We start from the raw sequence: 11,048 nt of genomic DNA, 5'->3' as shown, positions 1-11,048 counted from the left end.
AAAACGCATCCACTGCTGAGACGAGAGCCGGGCCTCAGCCGCTCCTCCGTGTGAGGTCCCCGCCCGCCCGCCCGCTTCGTAAACCTGGGTGTCGCTGCTTTTCGCTCCGCTGGCCGCGGACGGCCCGGCCTCTCGGCTTCTGGACAGAGGACGGGAACCTGGGGGAAATGCAGTTTACGCTGTACAGACGGCTCCGCCTGATCTGAAGCCTCATTTTTCCGGCACCTCTCACTTTTCGCCTTCACAGCATGATCAGGCCGTAGCGGCCTGACGGATCCGATGACGAGGGAAAGCGGGGCTGCTGGCGCATCGTTAGGGATGCGGAGGGAGCTGCCGGGCTGCCGTCCCCGGGACGCGGGCGCGGAATGCGCCTCAGACGCCGGGCAGCTACGCGCCTCTGGCCGGCTTGCTTGGCATGAGGCTAGTTAACCTGACTGGCGTCTGCCAGCACAGCAGGCAGCGCTGCGCCAGCTACCGACTTGAGTTACTTGCGAGGGCAGCCCTCCAAATGTGCTCTGCGTTGTCAGCAGAGCGGGGCTGACGCCGAAAGAGGAGTCAGCCGCGACGAGAGCATCCTCGCTGGCGGGTGGTCAGGAGCGCTCCCGGTCGTAGGGACCTAAAAGGAGGCTCTGCGGCTCCCAGAACGAGGATACCTCAGCAACGGGTTTGCGAAAGGCTCGTAAGAAAGCAAAGAGACCGTGGAGACCGAGGCCCGGCTCCTTCGCGGGCTGCGCCGATGCTGAGCCTGGCACAGCAGGGGAGCGGACGGCGACGTCGTACCAGGCCGGAGGCGTCTCCGCTGGGAACACGAAGGGACTCTTCTCTCTTCCGCCAGCTAAAAAGTAAAGGGACGCCAATTACCGAAGATGACGCACATTGATTTCCCTTGTAAATGGCTGTATATTGATGGGTCTACGTTTAGCCGAAGCGTGAAACAGACTAACGATTGGGTTTTAACCTGTGCTACACGATTCTCCAAGCTGAACTCCGCTAAAGCAAGAGACCCGAGCAACCCGAGTACTGTCTTTACTGCACCCCTTCACCTCCCAGCTCCGAAACGACGGGGGCAGCTGAGCGGGAGCTACCCATGCGGGAAGGTGCGCGGAGCCCTTCTGCGGGGCTGCGGTTTATCCCGGGTCGGCACCCCGGCGCACAGCTCCTCTTCCCCTGTAGACCAGGGAAGGATGCGTTCAGCCTAGGGAGGGAGAGGGACTCGGCTCCCCCATCCGTCTCCTTGTTTGTCCTTGGAGAAAACTAAGCCTCTCTTGCATCTCAGGAAATACACGGGAATGGGGGGGAAAGGTTCCAACGAGAGAAAAACGACAGCCCGTCGTCTACCCCTCCCCCCTCCCCCCCAGTGACGAGTCGCTGTTTAAAAAAGAAAAGGAAAAAAAAGGGGGGTCCCCATGTCACCTCCTCCTCCTCCGTCCTTCTGCGCTCGGTGGCGTGCTAACGCCTCTACCCGTTATCGCTGGACTTGGGCCGCGGAGAAGAGGACGGGGGCTCGCACTTCCAAAAGCGCCGAGGAATTACCGAGCGCGCCACCCGAGTTTTTGCAGCAGCCGCCTCCTTTCCAAGGCCGCTCTCTCGCCGTCCCGTTCAGGCCAAGGGTGCAGTCGCGTCAGCGGGATCGGGCCGCGCCCGCTGATGGCAGCCTTGGGGGTCTCGCTGCCACCGCTCTGCCCTCCCCCGTCTCTCCTGCAGCAGAGATGCCAACGCTCCTGCAGAGATCTGCCCTATTACTGGGCCCTAACCTTGGCCGTCTCAGCCTGATGGCTCCCGCCCAAACTCTGAGAACGAGTTGGACTACTTGCCATATGGGCACAGTTTCTTGGAGAAAAACAGACAAACAAACAAACAAAAACCCCCAAACCCAAAACCTAGAAAACACATTACAATTCCTAAGTCTTTTTTGACGGCGTCGGGAAGTGCCCGGTCCCTCCCGAGGAGCCCACCGCTGCACAGGAGCTCGGCACGGGCATGTCGTCACCTCGCATCTCGTTTCACCATATCACATCGCGGAAGATTCTGCAGCATATTGTGCATTACAAACGGGATCTGTAGGATTCGCAGGGATGTGATAATTCATTCAGCGAGGATGATGCTTAATATGGACTGGCCCGAAAGAAACGAGGTCTAAAAGGAATGTGTGTGTGAAGGGGAGGGGGAAGGGGGAAGGGGGAGACGTTTAAGGTGTTTGAACGATAAGGCAAATGTTCAAAACCTACATTACGTTTGCTTCCCGACCTCAAGAGCAGCTTGAAGCTTGGCATATGCTGCAGTTCCTTACTCATCACCGAATATAACTGGTAAAGCTCGTCCTGACTTACTAAGGGAAAAGGCTCTGCTCTGCACCACTAGCTCTCCCACCGCACCCGAGAACCTGACCTTGGCACAACTCTTACCCCAGCCGGTACCACGACAGACTCTGGCACTGCTCCAGTAAGGCTGAGGCTCCAACCTCCCAGGGAGCGACCCCCACTCGCGTCCTCCCCCACCCCGGTCCCCGCAAAGGCATCCCCGTCCCCCCCTCTTTAGCCGAACCCTCGCGTCTGTGGACTACTCGGTGCTCTGCAAACTGGAGCGCGGCAGCCCATGGCACTTATCCACGCAGAGCTATATAGCTGGCGCGGCTCCAGCCTTTCCCGGTGTGCCATCCCCACACAGCACTGCAGCTTTGGTCATATGAGCAGAAATGATGAGAAAAGCACTTTTTAATCTTTTCGCACTTGCTTCCCTGTTCAAACAGTTGCAGGATGGCTATGACTGACGTGCTCAGCGCTGAGGATATCAAGAAGGCTGTGGGAGCCTTTTCAGGTGATTGCTTTTTTTTTTTGCCCCCCCCCCCCCCCTTTTCCCCCCTTTCGTCTCTTCGGCTTAGGATAGCAGTGCATTTATTTAAGATCGGGGAAGATTAGAGGATCCGGCTAGACAAAACATCAAATGAGGATGTGTTTTCAGAAGTGCAGTGAAAGCATGACAGGTTTATCAAGTGCAGGGCTGCATCCTCAGCAAAGTTGCTCTGCACATTACGGAGGTGAAATACTTATTTTTAAAGGAAGACAAGCAGTAACTGCGGACAGACTTTGCTTCTACCGAGAGGATACTTTCAAAGGGAACAAAACCCTGGGCGATCCAGGGTGGATTGTATCTTGATGTGGGATGGGGAAGTCGGCCGTGGATGTCGGCGGCTCACCCCCGAAATTCAGTTTCAGGTATTGCAGAACTGCTGTTTCTCGTTTCAAGGAGATAAGAAACCGCTCTTTTCTTACTTCTTACGCGGAATCCCCGGGTGGGCTTTGCTTTTCGGGATGGAGCAGAAGGCGACAGTAAGAGCAAGCGGGTGCACTGCTCGACTGCAGAAGCTTTCTGCAGGACGAATGGCTGCAGCGGTCCATACTTCCCCCTCAGACTCCTCCGGGTTTCAGATATTCCCTACCCCTCTAGTTCGTCGCGACCCCTAAGCTGACAGCAAACCCTCTTCGTGCTTACAGAGATTCAGGCAGTTAAGGTTGCTCCCAAAGAAACGCCAGAAATGGTGCTCCGGGATGCACACGTTCTACCTCCCCCCAAACCACCTGGCTGATGGCACCACCCGGGAGAGCAGCCCCTCTCCGTCCCGCTCTCTGCCGTGACCTTCCCGAACGGACAGAAGCGCCAAACCCGCTGAGCCCGGATAAACTCAGCAGCCGGAGAGTCGAAGGGACCAACAAACTGCTTTGCTCGATCCAGCAGCTGTTTTTCTCATTAGCTTCCATTGTTCTGGGGCCACCTCCAAGTACTGGAGCAGATGCAATTAGCAGCAACTAATGACAGATCTCAGTCAAGCAGATCCCGAAAGACTGAGCCTCCTTAATTTTATGTAATAGGAAAAGCTGCCACAGCACGTTTTGGAGGTCACTGTTTTGGATTTCGAATCCACACCTTTCTAATCCCCACCACAGCCGTTCGCAAGGCTACGTGGGTGGGACAAAAGCGGGTGCGGAGAAAGGCCGGGAGAGGTGGAGCAGGTAAACTCATTGATCTCGGCTCCGATTTCAAGGGCTCTGGGCTGGTTTTCTTTTCCTCCCCCGGCGACCGTGCCTCACACGGTCGGTCTTGCAGGCAGCACACAGCACAGCACTCCCTTGCAGTGACCGAGCTTACAAACCACCATCGCTCGTACCGTTAGCGATCGAAATGCAACACTGATTTCTAGTCCGTCTTCGGGAAAAAACGAAAGAGAACGGAAACAGCCATGTGCTCCGAAACACTTCTCGTCAGTGCTGGGCTCCGTGGTTGAGCAAGAGCGGGTCGGGTTTTTTTTTCCAGGGGTGGAAATATCAAAAAGTGACAGCGATCTAATAGTCAGAGTCCGCTCTCAGATGACCGTTTTACCATAAAACTTAGCAAAAAAAAAAAAAGGGGGTTTAAGGCACTGAAACGAGTCCGAGCGGGTTAGACTTCAGCTCCCAACTCTACCACAGGCTTCCTGTGTGACCTTGGGCAAGCCTCCATCCCCCAGTAGCTCAGCTCTTCGTCTGCAAAACGGAGACCCTGCCCCTCTCCCCCTTTGCTTATTACAACTGCTGTCTGTGAAGCACGGAGGATTACAGTGCGTACATCTAGCTCCCACCACAGCTGGGCTCGACTGTGCCTCCCAGGGTAGGACGCGCAGCAGTATGAAAGAAAACCACGGGTATGTGTTGACATATGTTTCAGTGATTTCTCTGAGCAGTTCTCTGGCCTTTCATCTCTTATAGCGGCTGAATCTTTTAACTACAAGAAGTTTTTCGAGATGGTAGGATTGAAAAAGAAGAGCCCAGAAGATGTGAAGAAGGTTTTCCATATTCTTGATAAAGATCGAAGCGGCTTCATCGAAGAGGAAGAATTAAAGTAAGTAAAGATATGTCCTTTCTCAAATAACCTTGCCTTAAGAGTCTAATTTCCTGTTTTTTTACAAGACTCTAGATAATATCATACAATTCAATCTCTTGACAAGTATTTGTGTGCAATAATCAGTTGTTTGCTGAGTATGTGATCTAAAGTGTGTTGGAGGTAGCTAGCCATAGCTTTTATTGCAGGACCCTGAGACACACAAATGGTCAATACCCTACAGATAGTTCTTCAGCCACATGCAGTTTCAGAGTAAAGCGCTCCTCCTGAATGTTAAAGAAGGTCAATAACAGAGGATACGACCCTGGATTCCAACTCATATATCAGAACAGTGGTACAATTAAATACAAAGTGAAACTGTTCTGAAAAACACTTCTTTTTCCATGCCTCCTCTTTAGGTTTGTACTGAAGGGCTTTACCCCAGATGGAAGAGACCTATCGGACAAAGAAACGAAGGCTCTTCTGGCTGCTGGAGATAAGGACGGTGATGGTAAAATTGGCGCTGATGGTATGTGATTAGAGGAGTAAACTTGGACAGTAACAATCGAATATTACTCTTACATACCAGAACTGAGGAAATCTAGGAATCACGCGGGGCTGTGACCTTCTCAAGGGCACAATTTGGATTTAATGAAATGCAAAGTCCTGCTACATTTGCCATACCTTGCTTGCAGGCTTTAGGGGAAACAGGAGGCGAGTTCTGACACTAGAGGGGGCAAGAGTTTACAGAGACCGAGATGTAGTTAAGGCACGCTACAGCACAGGACTAAGTACCGGTCCAACTTCTACTTCAATTAGTTTAATTTTCCCGTTGATTTCAGTGGAGTGAGGATCAGGACCCTGGCAGTTCAAAGACCCGGGCTTGACTATAAAACTTAGAAAGGAGAAAGGAAAAAAGCTGAGTACCAGCATTTCTGCTTGATGATTAGTAAATAAGAAAGTGATGCATGACTTAGCAAAGCAATGCTCTTAAAATCCGAAGTACAGTCAGTCTGCTAGGGAATTCCTATACAATAACTGTCTATCCAGCTTTGGCTAGCGTTTAGGTGGGTCTTCACAGCTAAGAAAGCTTGTCACTCCCTCTTACTAAAGATGAGAACTACAAGAAAAGAACAACTTTTCCTCTCGCAGCATTGCTTAAAAAATCACTGCTGTTTTCTATTCCGTCTTGGGATGAATCCAATTAGCCCACATACAAAATTTCCCTTTTTTCCTCTTTCTTCTGTATCCCTGAGACACATTGGAAGTGTGTCTCAGAAGGAAGACATGAAGAGATGCATTTCTGCATTAAATCTTTCCTCACTGGAGGAGATAGTAGCAGAGGTTTGTGGTCGGAGTACTAAATCACCTAGACTGCAGGCAATTGCTAAGTTTTCACCATATTGACAAGCCATATGATAGGGTGAAATCTAAAAAATATCTAAAAAACTTCACATCTCTCTGTGTTACCTGATCTCTGGGATTTGTAAAAAATGTTATCTCCAACTAAGAAGCAATTAAAAAAGGAATAAAAAGCAAAATAAGGTTAACTAACATAGCTTCCCAGTTTAGAAGCTGAAAAAATGACATACAAAATCACCCACTGACATATTAGTTAGGTGACATACTAGCTAAACTGCCTGTCCATAGCACACTGGCATGTCAGTGACTATGATCCTGTTTCTAGGCTAAAGCCTCTTAATTTCTCAGATCGTGATTATATTACTGTTGCAGAGGAGCAATTGTGAAGCATCTAGGGGGAAGTTCCTGCTAAACTTTAGCAGCGCTACTGAACCCGAGAAGTGTGTCATTATTTGAAATTTCATATGCTTTATTGTATGGGTCCTCCTTATTCCCATTAAAATTAGTGGCAGATCAGTGGGCAAGATTTTCAGAAGAAAACTTGATTCAGGTAAGTAAGCTTACAGCTGATCCACCAACCTCACATCAGATACATTTTCAGTTATTCTTGGAAGGCTGCAAAACAAAAGCAGTATCAACTGGAATAAAAGAACTATATTGCAGAATGATTGTGGCTTATACAAGAGGATACAGCATTAACTTTTTTATTTAAGATTGACCAGAACTTTTTTTTAAAGGTGAAACAGTGCCTGAAAGCCAGTACATTGTAACAAAGCAATACGAAACACCTCTTCTTCTTATCTCTTTCTTCTGCAACTTTTACCCTTCCTTAACTTTGAACTGGAATTACTCTGAACTTATACACGATAATGAGAAGAGAATGAAGGGCTTTCTTCTTTTGCTTCTTCTGGCCGTATCCCTAGTCTACAACATTATAGGTTTCTTTTCCATTTCTTAAATTTCTTAAATTTGACTCCAACAGCAAATTGTTACACCGGAAAGGCTTGAAATCCATGCAAAGTTAACAGCTGGGACTGTGACCAAAGGATGAGGATGACAGATACTGTCCTGCTTTTCCTTTGGTTCATAAATCCAATTCCAGATTACAACTGCCTATGTAAATAAAATGTAAAGTCACGAATGTACATCGCATTCATATTCAGTATCGCACTGCTGTGTTTCTGTTGCAATCCATTTGTTTGTGTCCCTGTAATTGAATTGTCAGGCCTCACTTTTACCCCTTGTTTCAAACATCAGCTTCGTACATCACTAAATGATCGCAATCACGCAGCCTTTCACAGGGGTTAACGTTAATTCACTAGATGGCCCTTGAACGCTGTCCCTCAGGAGCTCACAGCAGCTGTTAAGAACTGATCTTCATGGATTTTGAACACCACAGAGCCATCTTTCTCAGACCTATCATTACAAACGTTAATCCCAACCTAATCAGCCTTCTTCCAGTTAGAGGCCTCACATTACAAATTTCCTCTTGGGTCTCCCGCTTTAAACCTTTTATCATTCCTGCAAGACTGTTCAGCTCAGAAATTGTTCCACCAGCTTACCTCTTGCCCGATCAAGATTTGTAATTTGTGGCTGATCTGCCAGTTTCAAACAGTTGAAAACTTGCAGCCTGTTCATGCAAGACATGATCATCTTCTGTGTGATGTCGAGCCCCCTCCATCTTCCGCTGATGTGAACAGGAGATGACGAACTGGAAAAAAATTGCAGGCCAAGGCCAGGTTACCTAACAAAACTACAAACATTAGCTTCCAGATTGGATGGGGAAGCGATGCTGAAGCAGCTCTGTCAGCTTCAGAACATTTATAAGAAAGAGGAGAAAAGAAAATGAAGATTTCTGCTCATAATGTTTTTTTAATCTATTTTGTGTATTAGCACTGGACACGCGCATCACGACTTTCAGTTTCTTGATATTAATAGACTTGAGAAAGCACATTGAGAATTTAAAGATCATGCACTGTAGACAGAACAAACCCAAATTTTTATCCCAGTAAGTTTAAATGTTTTCCTTGATACAGCTCAACTTCTGCAGATATTTTAAAATACTTCAATTATTTTCTTTAAACGTTGTAAAAATGAGACATCAAGCATTCAAAATTACGACTGATAAGTCATGGCCTTGCCACAGGTAAAAGTCAAGACAAAAAAGAAAAATCCTTTGGAAGTCCTTCTTTTCTTATCCTTCTTCGTGCTTTTGTATCTTCCAAAATAAATTAGTGTAAGTCATTACTTATGAAGTTTCCTAAACAGATTTGCTGTTGTATGGATAATGTAAAAAACACAATCTGATGAGAGGAATCATTAGCCTACAACATGTCCTCTGTAATTACATCTGTCATTTCAGTAAAATACCGCCGGGCATGCATTAGGCTGGTATAAACTACTAAACTATACTGAACACAGCGGAACAACCCTCTCCTTTTAAGTCAGAGCTTTGACACAAGCTGGCTAGTAAATTATTTGACATGACAAAATAGTCTAAAACCTTGTAATTTAAAACTATTATTTGTGCAAAGAAAGATACAGTTTTGTTTGGAAGGCGAATGACAACTGGAAAAGAGGATGTAGTCAATCACAAGGATTCTCTCGCTAACAGGCCAGTCAGAGGCAATAAACATTTACAAGAATGACCAACAGGCAGGGGCTAATATACGGTGCCTCATTACCTCAGAAGTTTTGCATATGTGAATGCGCTTTGTAACAATGCCTCCACAAGCCACCCGTGGTTGGGCTAACCTTCACAGGAAAATAAATGGTGAACTAGTTTACAAGATTATTCCACTGGAACATCTTTGAAATATTTAAAGTACGTTGAAAATCCTGGAAAAAGTATAAAGCGCGTCGCAGTTATTCATGAAGGAGTATTTTATGGTCTGCTGGCTATCAGAAAGTACCCGTGAAATACATTGCCGTTAAGTGATAATACCACTATCGTAATGAATTATAGAAAATATTTGGCTGCAAGTCTGAATAACCTTTTCCAAATACATTCCGTAGATACAAGTTATTATAAAAATGATTTAATTTAGCTGTAGCAAGTATGGCAACTTGTTCTAATAGAATCTGCATAGTTAGTTTTCCCTTTTGGAAAGGTCTCATCCACTGCAGTTCACGTTTCTCTCTGCAGGATTTATTCACACAGTGATTCAATAATCATAGCCTTTTTCGGTTTTTGCCCAGAATAGTCTGGGTTTCTATCACAAGTACTTTATGTTATCTCTTAAATTCAGTTTGCCACACTTTCCATCTATGTACCCACTGTGTACAGGATTTATACACGTTTTGTGTTGAGTAATCTGCATCACTAATCCTAATTTGGATTTACATCTTTCAAAATGATGGATAAATGTGGATTTAATTTAAACCCTCTGACACTTTTATTTCTCAGTTTGGTTTGTTAGCGTTTGGCAACCTGTTTTTCGGACACGTCATCAAAAGTGCTATCTGTTTGTACGCACCAGTCAGTAAAGGTCTCACTTGTTAAGAGTTTAGCGTTTTTCAACTGAACGTTAGAATGTTCTTTAAAATGCCTAATTTTCATCTTCTATCTTTTTTAGTTGCAAGACATTACTCTGCATTATGTCACACTTCAGTAATTTTCTCTTGAGCCTTTACAGATGACTGCCTCCCCTATTTGCCATTTTCCTCTCAGCTGATTATGTTAAGCCCACAAGCCACTCTCTCCGTACACCCTCTAATCCCTTTATCATCTTTGTTGCCCTTCTTGGGATTCCCTCCAGCCTGTCATTTTTAACGCTCTGAGGCACACAGAGCTGTGCAAGGTACTCTCAAGTGTTCTCATGTTCCAAGGTTAGGTGGAGTCAGGAGTGACGACCTCCCGGGGTAATACAGCATTCAGAGTGCAGTACGCCAGGCAGCTATTCACCAGGATACAAACGTGCCTTTTCCATGCCTTATCACCCTGCTGAAAGGCATTATGTATACCACAGCATAAAATAACCCCAAGCTGCAGATAGATACATTTAGGTAAATATTATGGATGTAACACCAATAAAAGCCACAGGGTAAAATCCTGGCCCTCTGAGATCACAGGAATTTTTCTCGTTATCACCAATGTGGTCAAGATTGCTACGTAGGTTGGTGTCAGCCTTCTGTTTTTGTAATCTGTCGTTTTCAGCCAATTTGCCATTACAAAATTGAGTTTAAATGTAATATATTTATAATGCAGGGACACGAATACTCGGAAAGACTCATTAATGAGTCTCTTTGCCAAACTCTGATATAAAGGAAATTTATCTCACTGCAAAATTCAATTTCTAGTTCTTGCCTTCATCCTGCTGAGATTTACAAAGGAATAACAGGGAACTAATCAAGTTCTTCGGATGAATAGCGGTGGACAGTCTCGACAGTCTGGGATGTGTAGCATTTCTCCCTGACCCTCAAAAAATCCTTTCATTTCACTGTAAGACTTCCCAAGTCATACTTTCCCTTTAATTAACTTGGATTTCTTTGTTCTTCTGTTATTGCGATGTTTCTGCTACACCAGTGACTCTGTAATCATTGTAATATGCTTCCTCCTTCTTTACATTTTCTTTTTTTAATATTTTTAAAAAATTTTTCCCTTCTCCAGAATTTGCAACTATGGTGGCTGAATCATAAAGGCTTTGACCAATGCAAACCCTTCACCCATCCTTCACTGCCCAATTCCAACCACCTCCTGCTGACTGCTTTGGCTCCTGTTCTATTTATTTATGTTATTTTATACTCCAGCTCTGTTCTCTGCAATCCTGCAACTCTGTAATTGTGCTGAAAGACACTGTCAAAATAATAAAGGTCACATCAACCTGGGCTTC

General features: G+C 46.1%; 1 protein-coding gene across 1 annotated transcript; it reads left to right on the top strand.

The window, feature by feature from the left end:
• The first annotated feature begins 2,654 nt into the window (after positions 1 to 2,654).
• PVALB (parvalbumin) lies at positions 2,655 to 11,048 on the top strand. The gene is made up of 4 exons (XM_009289945.1): positions 2,655 to 2,817; positions 4,743 to 4,875; positions 5,274 to 5,383; positions 10,826 to 11,048. The coding sequence occupies exons 1-4, from the start codon at positions 2,757 to 2,759 to the stop codon at positions 10,852 to 10,854; spliced, it is 333 nt and encodes a 110-aa protein (XP_009288220.1). The 5' UTR covers positions 2,655 to 2,756; the 3' UTR covers positions 10,855 to 11,048.

This window comes from Aptenodytes forsteri, unplaced genomic scaffold (genome assembly GCF_000699145.1).
Source record: "Aptenodytes forsteri isolate BGI_AS27 unplaced genomic scaffold, ASM69914v1 Scaffold284, whole genome shotgun sequence".
In the NCBI taxonomy this organism is placed as follows: domain Eukaryota; kingdom Metazoa; phylum Chordata; class Aves; order Sphenisciformes; family Spheniscidae; genus Aptenodytes; species Aptenodytes forsteri.
This window is presented reverse-complemented; position numbering and strand designations above follow the sequence as displayed.